The sequence below is a fragment of the Aptenodytes patagonicus genome, chromosome 11 (assembly GCF_965638725.1).
Source record: "Aptenodytes patagonicus chromosome 11, bAptPat1.pri.cur, whole genome shotgun sequence".
Lineage (NCBI taxonomy): Eukaryota > Metazoa > Chordata > Aves > Sphenisciformes > Spheniscidae > Aptenodytes > Aptenodytes patagonicus.
This window is the reverse complement of record NC_134959.1, coordinates 22,832,820-22,846,530: the sequence shown is the minus strand read 5'-3', so window position 1 is coordinate 22,846,530 and position 13,711 is coordinate 22,832,820. Positions and strand designations below refer to the sequence as shown.

The 13,711-nt window shown below is 62.9% G+C and overlaps 1 protein-coding gene across 2 annotated transcripts in view; it reads left to right on the top strand.

The window, feature by feature from the left end:
• The window catches only part of VAC14 (VAC14 component of PIKFYVE complex), a 67,124-nt gene extending 54,448 nt beyond the window's left edge, over window positions 1–12,676 (top strand). Inside the window, exons 15-20 of one of the 2 annotated variants that reach the window (XM_076349460.1) lie at window positions 6,298–6,472; window positions 7,220–7,338; window positions 8,211–8,290; window positions 10,014–10,164; window positions 10,389–10,502; window positions 11,767–12,676. In XM_076349460.1, the coding sequence (XP_076205575.1) occupies window positions 6,298–6,472; window positions 7,220–7,338; window positions 8,211–8,290; window positions 10,014–10,164; window positions 10,389–10,502; window positions 11,767–11,929 (802 nt within the window). In that variant the 3' untranslated portion in view covers window positions 11,930–12,676. The remainder of the gene's footprint in view (window positions 1–6,297; window positions 6,473–7,219; window positions 7,339–8,210; window positions 8,291–10,013; window positions 10,165–10,388; window positions 10,503–11,766) is intronic. The other variant, XM_076349461.1, reaches the window with a different exon arrangement.
• The last annotated feature ends 1,035 nt before the right edge of the window (window positions 12,677–13,711 follow it).

Below are 13,711 nucleotides of genomic sequence, written 5' to 3'. Positions count from 1 at the left end.
CCCCCTCGGTTGCTCTGGGGCCGCTGGGGGTCCCTGGGGAGCACATTATGGAGGAGATGGCTCCAGCCCAGTGCCAAGCTGGCACCACAGCTCCTTCAGCAGTTGCCATGCTGACGGCTTCTGCCGAGCAGACACACCGTGGGAGGGTTTTCTTGTTTGCAGTGAAACACTCTGCACCTTTCCTTTTTCAAGGAAAGGCATTGCAGGGCTTGTCTCCAGCTTCCCGAGGTCCACACATCTCCTCCCGGGATCCTCACATCTCCTCCCAGGATCTGCACATCTCTGGTCCGTGGCTTTCACCAAGTTTCCCGGGGGAACTTGATAACCATCACGAGAAACTGGGGCTGGCAAGGTTGAAAAGAAAGTTCAGGCTTTTTTGCACGCTAAACTAGGTCTTCCTCAAACGTCCTCACCCTTCCCGCTGATGGGCTTCCTTTGATCCGATGCTCCCGTTCCTGGTTGACCTGACGTCTCAAAGAGCAGGACCTGAACATCAGGACATCAGGAAGAGTCCAAAAGCCACATGAAGAAGGTGGCACGAGTCCAGCTTTTGCTCACATTGTCTTCCTGGCTCGAGCAGGCTCTTTGCTCGCCTGGGGCGAGCCGTGACGGCTCCCGGCTCCAGAGCTGGTCTTCCCAAGGACTCGTCTGTGCTGTCCTGGCCTCTCCTTGGCCGGGTTGTGCTTTACGGCTTCCCACGTCGAGCAGATGCTGATGCTCTGCCATGTATCTCGCTCTATCTTGGTGCCTGCAAGCCCATCCCCAGGAGACAGACCCCACCGGCTCCTCTCTGTCTCTTGACGAGGACCCGAGCTCGTTAGGGAAACGTGCCGGCGGAGGCTTGCTTTGAGATGGGGATGGGTGGCTGGGAGAGAGGAGATGGGGGGGGCGGAGAATCCCTCTGCCTCCTGCAGAAGGAGCCCCACTTCTCCTAAACTTCCCAAACCCTTCACGATCCCTTACACGAAATGCTATGAATCTTGAAAGCGGGAGCTGCAGGGGTTGCCATGGTTTCCCTTGCCCGGAGGAGCAGCTCCGGAGCCTGGATTCGGCAAAGGCGGGGGGGGGGAAAAATGGAGGACTGGGATTTTCTTCGCTGCCGTGGTGGGGAAGGATGGGGGAACGGCACCCTCCTGCCTTCCCCGCTCTCTCCTCCCTCTCCCCTCTGTCCTAATTTTATCTGTGAGGCTGCTTCCTCTGCAAATTCCTAAAGGATCCCAGCTGCTGGGCCGGGCTGGGGATGCTGCTTTTCTCGGCAGGAGGATTTCAGGGGGACGGGGACGGGCATCGCGGGGGCTGCAGGTCCCCCAGGCAGGCAGGTTGAGCGGGGGCATCTCCCAGAGAGCCCGGAGCGGGGAGGAAGGGTGGTGGAAAGCCTTGGGGAGGAGAGGGGAAGGGAGCGGAGGAAGAAGAGGGTGGGGAGGAAGGATGGAGGGGCTCTGCCCTCCTCGTAGCTGCGGGAGGGGCACTGGTCCGGCCCCGCGAGCCAAAAAGCGGGGCAGAGCCCCTCAAAGCATCACTCCCCCCAATCTTGGCTGGCTCCTTCCCCGGCTCCGGCTCTGTCCCAGTTGCTGGAAGTGGGACAAGGAACGATCCTCTCCCTGCTGGAGCCCCGTGTCTGCCCAGAGCTAATAAAGCGAATCACTGGTGCTTAATGAAGAAGCACCTGCTTAACTGAATGCGGCAGGACGGTGCTCAGCACGGCCGGGTGACAAGAGGGGGCCAGCAGCGCTCTCCCCCCCCCCCAGGGCTCCCTGCAGGTCCCAGCAGAGGAGACGGTGTCTCCATCCGCAGCGGGGCTGGATTTCATCTTTTTTATTTTAATTTTATGGAAAATGAGACTTTCGCCCCCCTTTGAGCAAGCATTGGGCTGCCCCCACCCTTTGCCGCCCCATTCCTGCATGGTGGCTTGGGGCAGGGGACGGGGCTGAAGCGGTTAAAGGGGCGAGCGGGTGGGATGGGAGCTCCAACAGCTCCCTGAAATGATGATGTTTAGATTAGCCGGGTTTCCAGGCATCGTGCTGTCAAAGCAAGAGGGCTGGGAGGGACGCCGGGGCTTGCCCTTAATTGGAGATGTGGCTCTGAAGGCACCCCGTCGCTCTGACGTCCCCTGGGCTCCGGCACGCAGCCCCGCAGCAGCTCCCTGCCCCGGGGCTTTCGGTTTGTCCCTGTAGGAGGCCACCCCATCCCGCCCCACCGATGATGGGAACTCGTTGCGATTGATGTGCTGGCGACTCGGTGGCTGTTGGATCGGGGGGGGGGGGGGGGGGGGCTGTGGTGCTTAATGGGGTGCAGCTGGGGTGCAGCTCGGGGACGTGGGGGGGGACCCCAGGGTGGCACGGCGATGCAAGGTTGGTGGTGACCCCCTTGGCTCTTCCCTTGGCCAGCATTGTCTTGCCGAGGGGTCCTTTAGGCCAGGGGAAGGGCAGGGTCCTGTCCCCATGGCAGGGGCTGGAGGTGACCCGCTGGGTCCCTCAGGAGCCCCGCTGTGGCTCGGCCCCACCCGAGGCAATGGGCTGGGGGGGGGGGGGGTACGGGGGGGGGGGGGGGGGGGGGGGGGTGGTGGTCCCCCATCGCCATGCTGCAGGCAGGCGCTGCCTCCCATCTGCCCACAGCCACGTTCCTTGGCTCCGTTGGAAAGGCTTGAATAACCCTTTTAATTTAAGGAGTTAAATTTTAATGGCCTAAATACCGCACTTCATTATTGCCACCATGTGCCTGTGCCGACGGCTGCCTAACGTCTCGGCGGTGATCCTCTGCGGCTGCTGCCTCCCCGGGGACACTTCTTCCCCTCCTCTCCCCCGCCGGGAAGGTCCTCGGGGACTCGCCGGTTCCCCATGGGCGAGGGGATGCGCGTGTCGCCCACAGGGATGCAGGGAGAGCCCCGGGGAGAGGCATCTCGCTGGGATGATGCTTCGGGGGGGGGATTAGCCGGCTCCTTCCATGGTCACATCAAGGCACGGGCAGGTGGACGGATGGGTGAGGCACAGCCAGCCCTGTTAGTAACTGGGGTTTTAAGTCTTACAGCTGGGCGCTATATATATATATTTATGGGGTGTATACATCTGGGGTGTGTATATATATATTTATGGGGGAGGGGTGTATATATACACACATATTTATGGGATGTATATATCTGGGGTGTATGTATCTGGGGTCTGGCTCCCGCTCGCTGTCCCCTCTGCCCCGTCCCCTTCCGCAGCCGCCCCTCCGGCATCTCGGCTGCTGCCTGGTTAGTTTGGAGCCACCTGTCCCCTGTACGGCCCCGTGCCCTGCCTCCTCCCAGCCAGCCTCGCGTTCCCCTCGTGCCAGCGAAGCCTCCCGGGGGATCGGCTCCGGGGGACCCCTCCTGTCCCACCAGCAGCCGCCCGGCGCTGGCAGTCAGGCTCAGCTGCTGGCTGCTGTCATGGAGGCCGGCAGCTGCGCGGCTGGCCAGTTGTCCCCTCCTTTGGGGACCACTTTTGGGCTTCAGAAGGGGAGTTTGGGGTCTCCGGATGCATCAGGACAAGCTGCTGAGCACCGGCAAACTCATTCTGCTGGTGGTTCCCAGAGACCCCCTACCTGGGGGCAGCTGGAGGGGGTGGGCACCCTGATGGGGCGGCATCCCCAGGGGGTGGCACAGCTTCGGAGCCGGGGGACGGACTCAGCACGGCTGCTCCTTTAACACCCCGACGGTTTCCAGTTTCCCAGTGCCACCGAAAGGAGGGGGAACAAACCCAACCCTTCCCCGCTAATCTAAACCAGGCCTGAAATTAGAAAGCGGCTCGCGTTCAGCCCCCCTGCTCGCTGGGAGCACGGCATTAGCCAGCCAAATGTCAGAGCTCCTATTTATGGAAAGCGAGAGCCCTCCTTTTCCACGGAGGAACGTCGGAGCGGGGACCCGACCAGCGTCCTTGCCGTGGGCGGACGAGGGCAGTTCCGGAGGTTGCTGAATTGCCCTCGACACTTGCCAGCACTGTTTTTGGTTTGGTTGAGCTTGTTTGAGCTCTTTTTGTAGCCTTTCTGCCTGGAAGGTGTAAAACGCCAGCTCCTTGCCGGCTCCGAGCAGCCGGCAGCGGTGCAGAAGAGCCGGCCCCCGGCTGTACCAGCACACCGGGCACTTTGCAATTGGGGATAAAACTATCCCGGTGTTTCTCCCTGGAGGACCCGTCCCCTCTTTGGGCACAGTAAATCATCCCGCTTCACGGTCCGAGTGCCCGGCGCCCACTCCGGCACGACTGCTGGAGGAAGCTCGGCAAGGATGGGGCATCCAGTCATCCCCTCTTACTGGAGAAGGGTAGGATGGAGCCAGCTCACTCCTGGGCTGGGCTTGGACCTGCCCAGGCTGGGCTTGCTTTGCCGCAGCTGGCGATGACCGGATCCTGTCTGCAATGCTGAGCTATTGATTTGCTTTTGGCTCCATCAGGCAGGACTAAAAGCCTCTGCCTTCCCCTTCCCTCCCTCGATGCTTCACTTTCCCATTGCTCTCCCTCCTCCAGCCAGCCCGCGTCCAAGCGGCGAGAAATCGGGGAAGCGTTTTCATCCCCATGAATGCAGCCGGTTACGTAAGAATAATTGGGATAAATGAGCTTATTTATCACGGCCCGTTCCATTTTAACGGGGTCCGGGGCGATCGCCGGGTTGGGTTACGTAAAAGCCCGCACAGAGCATCTCATTGTCCGGCGGCGGCCACACGGGATGCGGGAGCTGCCGATGGAGAGGAGCCGGGGCTGGGCGAGGAGGGGACGGGTTGCTTGGCAGAATTGGGAGGAAGATGGGGGGTTTCTTCCTCCACGCGTTGGGAAGGAAAATCCATTTCTTCATTCCCCCTCCACCTCCTGTGTCCCTAAACCACCAGGCTTTAGGGTATGGTCTTCGGTGTCTTCCTGTAGCCATATAGTCTTCCACCGGTCCTTCCCCACGGGGACAGGACCTGGAAACTTGCCTCCCTCCTCTTCCTCACCCTAGGAGGTAAAAACGTGGCCCCGGGGGGTTCAGGTGTGCCTCCCACCTCCCAGCCAAACCGAGACCCGCCGAGCAGCTAGTGAATGCCTCCCACCCAGCTGCCGAAGCGGGTGCTCCTTGTTTTGCCTCCTGAACCCTTCTGAGATGCCTCCGGGGGGGGGGAGATTTGGTTGTCAGCTGAGATTATCTGGTGGGGAACAGTGCTTGGTAGGAGTCGGGGGAAAGCAGAGATGCTCTGGGGGATGCCAGCATCTCCCCCAGTACCGGGGTTCCCCGTCAGCCCGTGGGGGAGATGTGGGGACCCGGGAAGTATCCCAGTTTCAGGAGAAGCTGGGGGGGGCTGGGGGGGCTCCCCCGGGTCTCCCCGATGTGGGCACTGGAGAGCTGAGCCGGCGCTGGGCAGCGTTTCAGGTGTCCTCAGACAAACTGCCCAAGAAGGCAGGAGCCTGGAGGAAAAACAGGAAATCCCCAAATCCAAACAAACGGGGAAGAAAAAAAGAAAAAAAAAAAATCTGGTTTTTGGTTTCTGGTCTAAAATGTTGAAAATCTTGAGAATGCCCCAAGGTTGTTAAGCAGAACATTCCTGCTGTGACCTGCCGGGCCCGACCAGGCGGATCGGCGTGGGCTGCGACGCCGGCTACGCCGTGTTTTGAGGAGAGCGCTGCCGGCGGGGTGTCCGACAGAGCAGAGGCATCTTCCAGCTTCGCCGGCTGGAGCTCCGGAGCCCCTCGGCACCAGATTTCCTGGGGGCCGGAGCATGGAGGAGTTCAAAGAGCAACAGGGCAGGTTACTGGAAGAAAGGGTGGCTGTAGAGGGAAAGGCAGTCTCTGGCTCGGGGGCTCCCGGGTTGCACAGCACCGGGAGGGAGCGGCTTGTCCCGGTGGCCACGCTCGCTCCCTACCAGTTCCCTGGTGTCGGGGGGATACTGGTCTGACTGGGCCATCACACGCCGTCTGTAACCGCGCTGCTGCACGCTCCCTGCAGTTGTCAGGGTGGAAAGCGACGCTGAAACCTCTCCACGGAGGTCACCGGGAAGCTTGAGGTGGCAGCAAGCCGCAGTGGTGGGTGCTGGCGAGGTCCCAGAGCAGCACGACCGGGGATGTGTCTTAGCCCAGCTATTGTTTTTGGCTTTCCCCTGGTGTGAATAGCTGCACCCTCCAAATGCAGAGCCTGGTATCACCCCACACCGGCTCCGCTCTGGTGCCACCACGCTCGCCCAGCCTCTGGTGTGCCCGTATCTGTCATCCCTGGTCCTCTCTGCAGGAAGGGGGTGATGTGCGGGCTCAGGGAGGGTCTCGTCTGCGCTCATTAACCATCCTTCCCCCCCCGGTTTCTCTCCTCTGTGATACGCAGGCAGCTTTGTCTACTTCTGAACGCAGAAAACATCTTCCACTCCATGGCAGACATACTGCTTCGGGAAGAGGACCTCAAGTTCGCCTCTACCATGGTCCACACCCTGAACACCATTCTGCTGACGTCCTCCGAGCTCTTCCAGCTGAGGAACCAACTGAAGGACCTGAAGACCCCGGTATGGGCAGCAGGAGCAGGCTCAGCCGCTGGATGGGACGTAATGGGGGTGGCGGGGACCTGGCAGCCATCTGGGGACGTGTCTTGGTGCTCGGTCCCCGCCTGGCAGGTCCCAGGGCTGGAGCTCGGGTGCCCGGGGTGGCCCCTTCATTCCTCCTCCCTTCAGGAGTTGAGGGGGGCTTGGAGGACGTGCCCAACTCTTGCTTTTCTCCCTTGGGATGGGAACAGGCTCCCCAAGCCCTCGAGCAGCTGCCGCGTCCCTCCCTCCACCCTGACACAGGCCAGGGGACAGGTGGCAGCGGGAGCAGAGCCCCCCGGTCCCTCAGCTGTCCCTGCCGGGAACACGCCCGCGGGGTTTGCCAAGCAGCTGCCACCAGCACCAGCGACATCCAAGCAAGGCGGGGAGAGGGAGGAAGACTTCTCCTCCTCCTCATGCCAAAGGCCAGCAATGCAGTGGTATCCCCTTGGGTGGGACCACCACTGTCCTCCAGCCCCTCGTCCTGCGGTGGGCACAGCACCCCCGAGGGCCACCCTGTCATGCTGCCACCCCAAAACCCGCCTGGTCTCCATCTCCTGAGGCTGGTGGGCTCATGCCAGTGCCAGGTGGACTTGGTGGGTCCAGGAACATCGCTTCGTGTCTCGGTGGCACTTGCCAGCCCGGCGGGTTGGTGCCGGGGACCCGGGGCTCTCCGTGCCACGTCCTTGCTCCCACTGGTGATCCAACCCCGATGGCTCCCTCTTTCCCCAGGAAAGCCGTAACCTCTTCTGCTGCCTGTACCGGTCCTGGTGTCACAACCCCGTGACAACCGTGTCCCTCTGCTTCCTTACCCAGAACTACAAGCATGCCTACGACCTCATCCAGAAATTGTATCCTTTGGGGGTTTTCTGCGAGGCCGGTGCCCGGGCTGGCCCGTGGTCCCTCTGTGGCCACCAAGGTCACCCTGCGGGCCAGCCCAGCCTCCTGCCTGCAGCCCATCATTACTGGGGCGGCGTCCCCGCGATGAGAGGGGCAGGGCAGCCTGTGCTGGGCGCGCGCCAGCTCCCTTCCCCTTGTGTCATCTTTATTTTTTGCAGCGTAGAAAGAGGAAAGCGCGCGCTGGCTGAGCGCTGACCTTCCCCTGCCCGGGAGGGGAGGCTCCTCAGCATCCTCTTCCTCCCAGGAAGATGAAGGCTTTGGCCTCCTGGCCCGATGAGCAGGCAGCGCCCGGCACGGTGCGGTTCCCGGTGAGCTCACTGTCTGCCTGGAGCAGAATGATTATTTTCATGTGCGGGCAAACCCCGAGTCTCCCTGAGTAGCTTTCCATATGAAAGCAGCTTAATAACGCGCTCGGGCTCCCTTCCCGGCGCGCGCCGGCGTTTCTCCTGGGGGACGGGAGCGCTCGGTATCGCCTCCGTGCCATCCCCGCAGGCCAGGGAGGTAAAAGCAAGCGTCCTCCCCTGCACCGTTTTCCTGCCTGCTCTCTGGCTAGGCAAGCTGCCGGCTCTTTGGGCAGCCTGCCTTTTCCCCCATCTCTGCCTGCTTGTCCTCTTGCCTTCCATCGTCCCTTGGCCGCCCGCAGACCTTTCAGCCCTGCCTGCGTGCAAGCCCTGCCCGTTCCCTGCCTGCTCGCTTCCCCGCGGGAGCTGCGGGTGCAGGGAGGGTTTGGCAGAACGACGGCCCACGCCGGGCATCACCCGGGCGAACCATCTGCTGCCAGGCCACCCCTTTCCAAGGTAAAGTCCTTAACGGCCGCATCCAGCGGGGATCTGGAGGTCACTGTGGATTTCCTCACCGAGGTGGACAAGCTGGTGCAGCTCATCGAGTGCCCCATATTCACATGTAAGGAGGAAACCCCGCGTGGGGAAGGGGCGGCGCGCGGTGCTCCCCCACCCCAGGCGCGTCCCCCTCCCTGCTCCTCCATCGCAGGCGGCAGCCGCCGCACGAATAAATAGAGCAGAAGTTATGAGACTTCTTGCCGGGAGGTTTGCCCAGCGCTGGAGCTGCCTGCCGGGGGACGGGCACGCTGGCAGCACCGGGGCGGGGGGGGCCGCTCACCCCCCAGATATAGGTTAAGGGAGCGAGCGGAGCTGGCACCAAACAAAGGGATGGGGGAAGGAGGGGGAGGGGAGGGCCTGGAGCACACTGAGCATCTCCGGGGGGGGCGCGGGTAGGGTGTCGGCTGCGGGGAGCCACATGTGCCACCCTTGGAGATGGCAGGGTGGCGTCGCAGGCGCTGCTGGGGCCCTTAGCAAGAAAAAAGGTGGGTTTTTTTCTGGAAAAGGAGAATAAGCCCTAAAAAAACAGAACTGCTGCTTTCTCCAGATCTGGCCCCCCAGCCCCAGGAATGTGTGTGTGTCCCCCCCGGGTTGGGTAACGCAGCCAGGGCCTGGCCGGGGGCTCGGGGACGTGGTGGTGGGAGCCGGGATGAGGAGGGGGGGGGGGGGGGATGTGGCAGGGTGACCTGTGGCTGCGTGGCGGGGGGGGTTCTTGTGATGGTGTTCGGCTGCCCCTGGGCTCCTTCTCCCTGGAGGTGGAGCTGGGCACAGGGGGCATTGGGAAATGTCCCAGAAAGGACTTTGGGAGGGGACTTTATAGGTCCAGGGCTATTTGGGGGAATATTTGGAGGAATATTTGGGAGAATATTTGAGGGAAGAGGGTTGGAGCAGCCAGGCAATGGAGATGTGGGCTGGCCCTCGCTCACGCTTCCTCCCGTGGTACCCTGTGCTTCATCCCGAGGATGACTTTCCTCCCCACCATGCGAGGTGATTTTCCACAGCCCCAGACGATTCCTTGAGGGTTCCCCATCCCGCTCACCTTAATCTCCAAGTCTTGGGGTGGGGGACAGACGTGCCCCCCCCCCATAAAGCAGCATCCCTGGGCATGGGCCCCTTCTCAGGGAGACACCAGAGGTGCTAGTGGCAACCAGGAGGTGAGGTGCTGGGGCAGGGACCGCTCGTCCCATCCCCTGGGCTGCCCCAGGTGGGACCTCAGTTGTCTGTAGGGCTCTGGAAGGCCCTTCTACCCCTGAGCACCGTGAGGGGTGGAGCAGGGAGGTGGTTTCCCCTCTGCTGAGCAACACCATGGCCCAAGACACGTAACCGTCAGGGCCGGGCGGAAAGGATGCCTTCTGCTCCAGAGAGTCCCCGGGAGGGTGTCACCCAGCCCTCCGGACGTGTGATGCCCCAGGGTGGGGGTATTTCTGCTAATTCTGCAGAAGCTGAGGAGCCATCTCACGTTGCACATGTGTCCTCAGGCAGACAGCACGGACGGGCTGGGGGATGAGCGGCAGCAGGGGTGGGAGACTGGCGAGCCTCTGCCCCCTTCCCTAGCTGGCAGCTGGGGGCTGTGGTGAGGAGAGGGGCTTCTGCTGCGTGTGGGACACAAAGATGGAAGAGTAACGCAAGGGGAGAGGCTGCTGGTGCCATGCGGGTGCCCCTCAGGTTGGCTGGCAGAGGCTTACAGCCTCCCCAGGACCATCAGATGGGTTGGGAGGAACCTGCTATTGGGGCTGGAGGCAAAATGCATTTTACCCACCTCCCCATCCTCTTCCTCTCTCTTCCAGATCTCCGCCTGCAGCTGCTGGACGTGAAGAACAACCCCTACCTGATCAAGGCTCTGTATGGCCTGCTGATGCTGCTGCCCCAGAGCAGCGCCTTCCAGCTCCTCTCCCACCGCCTGCAGTGCGTGCCCAACCCCGAGCTCATGCAGACCGCGTAAGTGCCGTGGGGACAGACCCCGGCATCAGCATCGGGGCCGGACCAGCCGTCCCCCCCGCGGCCGAGCATCCCTGCCATCCCGGGCTCAGCCCCATGCTCTTCTTTCGCCCCCCGGCTCCTTTGCGGCCGCGGCTGCTCCTTGCCCCGTGGCCGGGAGCGTTGGCTGGGGGGGGGTTGTGTCTATATTTGGTAACCCTGGGAGGGCTGTGCCTCATCCACAGGCATTTGGCATCCGGGATGGAAAATTTCACTTGTGGGGTCGCTATGGAAACGAGCAGAGCCGGGAAGGAGGTTTACGGAGAGAGACGCCGGCAGCCGGAGGGTGCTCCCAAAGCGTGTGTGTCCCCCCCAAGCCCGGACAGTCTTTACAGCACCCAAAAGGACCCCGTCACCCGTGCATGGCTGGGGCTTGCTTCTCCATTCCCACCCCTGGCCTTCGGGGAGCCATAAGCAGCGATGTGCAAGGGTGGCAGCTCCTTGGGGACCAGCCGAAATCCTCGTGCTCTCTGCTGTGGGGTGCTGCCTGCCCAGCTCGTCAGACACCGGTGGTGGGATTTGCTCTCCAACCCTCGGCTAACGAGCAGGGAGGAGCGATGTTGAAGCTGGGTCTCCCTTTGCAAAGCCCTGGGAACAAAAAGACGAGCTCCCAAGATGGGCAGGTTTCTGAATTAACCCCCCCCCCCACCGCCGCCACCACTCCTTGGCTTTTAACAGCTCCCCTTTTATCCCTCGTGGCCTCCGGCGCTGAGCTCGTACCCACAGCCCGGCACTGATTGTAATTGGGGGGGGGGGGCGGATGGGGGGCTGCATGTGCTTCCTTCCCCCCCTTTCCCCCCCCTCCCCTTGGCCCTGGCAGCGGGGTTTTTTCGAGCAACCGGAGCTGTCAGACGGCCTGAGCATGATTAACTCTGACCTACATTCCTTCAAACACCGAAGCCGGCTTTCATAACAGGCCAGCCCCAGCTGCCCCCTCCCCGGGGGGACGCCAGGGCCTCGAGAGCTGCCTGCCATCCTCCCGTGGGCTCCCCCGTGTCCCCCGACGGGCTTCCCGTGGCTGGTCCCCCCGCTTCCCTTGCGTGGGGATAGCTCTGGGGGATGAGCACCCATGGCTGGAGCCCCGGGAAGCCCACAAATGGGGCTGAAGCCTGGGCTCATCCCCTGGGGCTGTCCCCACTGCCACCAGTCCTCCTCCGTGCCAAAGCACACAAATATTTTTTGCTTGCTTCTAAAACCAGGCAGGGAAACTGAGGCACGTGGCGCCAGCATCCTTTCCGGACAGCCTCGCTGCTTTTGGCCGGAGTGGGTTGGGTCAGGGGGAGGCATGCATGTCAGAGGGGTTAAACCTCCCCTGTGGGGCCAGGGTGCTGAGGCAGATGCCCCTTGTCCCCTCTCTCCTGTCCCAGGACTTCTTGGGCTCTGTCTCATGCCTTTGGGGGAGGGAAACAGGGCTTTGGGGGCGTTTAATGGGGCACCAGCATCACCGGCGTGTGCTGGGCTCGGCTTCCTCAGGACAAGCCCTTGGTGCTGCCTGTGACGGATGCCCAGGGTACGGGCATCTCCTGCCCCTTCCCGCCCTCACTCTCTGCTCCCTCCCCGCAGGGACAGCACCAAACCGAGCGCCGGCTTCAAGAGGACGACGGCCTCCAACATTGACTACACGGAGCTGCTGCAACACTTCGAGAAGGTCCAAAACAAGCACCTGGAAGCGCGGCACCAGCGAGCCGGGCGGGCAGAGCAGCTGGACCGGCGGGTGATCCTCTGAGCAGCCCCGCGGCAGCCGCGGGTGTGCACGGTTGCTGGGGCAGGGACCAGGGGACGCGGACTGGGGGACGGGGACATCGGTTGCTGGTCGCCGGAGGATGCAATGGGTTTAATGGCAGAGGGAGATGGGCGAGCGCTTGGCGCGGGGCTGGTTTTCCTCCCTGCTGTGTGTGCGGATGGTGGGGGACCCCCAGGCTGTGCCCGGCTTCTCCCATGGGCGATGCGGGGACATGGGGAAGGGTTGCAGGAGGAGAGGGCCAGGGGAAAGCACCTCGTCTTCTCTTGCGATAGGGCGAGGAAACTCCCCTTTGCTTTGCTAATGCCTTCCCCGTGACTGTCAGCTGAGCGCCCAGCCTCCTGCCAGCGAGACCGGAGGGGAAGGGAAGACGGGAGCAGCCCCTGGCCTCCTGCCCTGGAAAACAAGCACGCAGGGCTGCTGGCCGCCTCTCGCCACCCCGGGCTTCCACCCTCCAGCTCCGAGGCCGCGCCGGAGACTGACGGCGGCATCTCGCCTGGGGACTCAGGCTCCTGTGCGTGGCACTCAGTCCCCTCCCTGCGTCCACGCACCCTCCCCAAGCCCCCAGCCCTTGGCACGGACGGTGGCGCAGCCTTAAATCCCAGCTGGCACCAGGGGCACGGGGGGCGGCGGTGACCCCATCGTGCCCAGGCCAGGACTCAATTCTTTGTTCCTATGTTAAGCTCCCCACGATAAAATAAACGAGCGATGCAGAGCAGGCCATTCCTGGTAGCTGGGCTCCCCATCCTCGTGGTATCCAGCCCCAAGGGGAGCCAAAAACCCGGCAAGGGCAGGGGATGGCATGGAGCATCTTGCTTGACCCCGAGCCCCAGGCTGGCCCAGTTTCTGCCACGTTGGCTCGCCGGCAAGCAGGGCTTCTCCGCCTGCTCCTCTTCCCAGCAGGAAAAAAAACCACCGCGAAATTCTTCCAGGCCGTGGTCACGGAAACCGCAGCGCGGTGACAGGCATTTTCCTGGCCCCGAGCAGCTGCCGGCGCTGCCTTCGCCCCGTCCCACGGCGCCAAGGGACCGTCACCGCCAGCGTGTGCCGGGCTGCTGCGGTTCGGGGGGTCGCCTTTGCATCCCCTGCGCGTTTCAGGCCCTCACCTGATCCCAGGGAAAGGGGGGTTGGAGGATTTGTGGAGTTTTTATGGCTCCTGGCTGTTTTACAGCGGAGACGGGCTCTGGCAGCTGGGTTCCCGAATAGCCCTGCACCGGCGCTGCTTTGGCCGGGATAAAGACATTCCTGTCATTCCCGGGAAAGGGCTTTCCAAACCCGGTCACGGCGGGTTAATTTTAACAGCCAGCCCTTTAGGATGGGCGAGCGGTGGCTTCCCCAGCCCGCCAACCGCTTGGGGTGCCGGGGGGGGGGGGGTCCCTGTTGCCCGTCCCCAACCCCTGCCAGGACATGGCCGGCGTGGGCCAGGACTGCTGCTGGTCCCAGGGCTCTGCCCATCGCTCCTGCCGGGCTCGCTACTGCTGAGCGGCCTCTTCCACGCCGAGGGACGGGGTTTATGGGGAGAAATTCCAGCCGGCTGCCGGGAGCGCCGAGCCGTAATCATTTCCTTATGGGTGGCTCTTGACCAGCGCCGGCCAGAGCACACAGTGCCGCCGGGGCAGCGCCGACGGGGGATCGGGGATGCTTTTCTGGCAGGAGGTGGAATAGGCGGCTCAGGCTGAGCCCCTCGCCCCGCCTGAGCATCATTTCACCGCTCGGTGCAGCTTGATGCGTCGGGGGCTCAGCCCGGCCCCCCAGATTCCGGGAGGC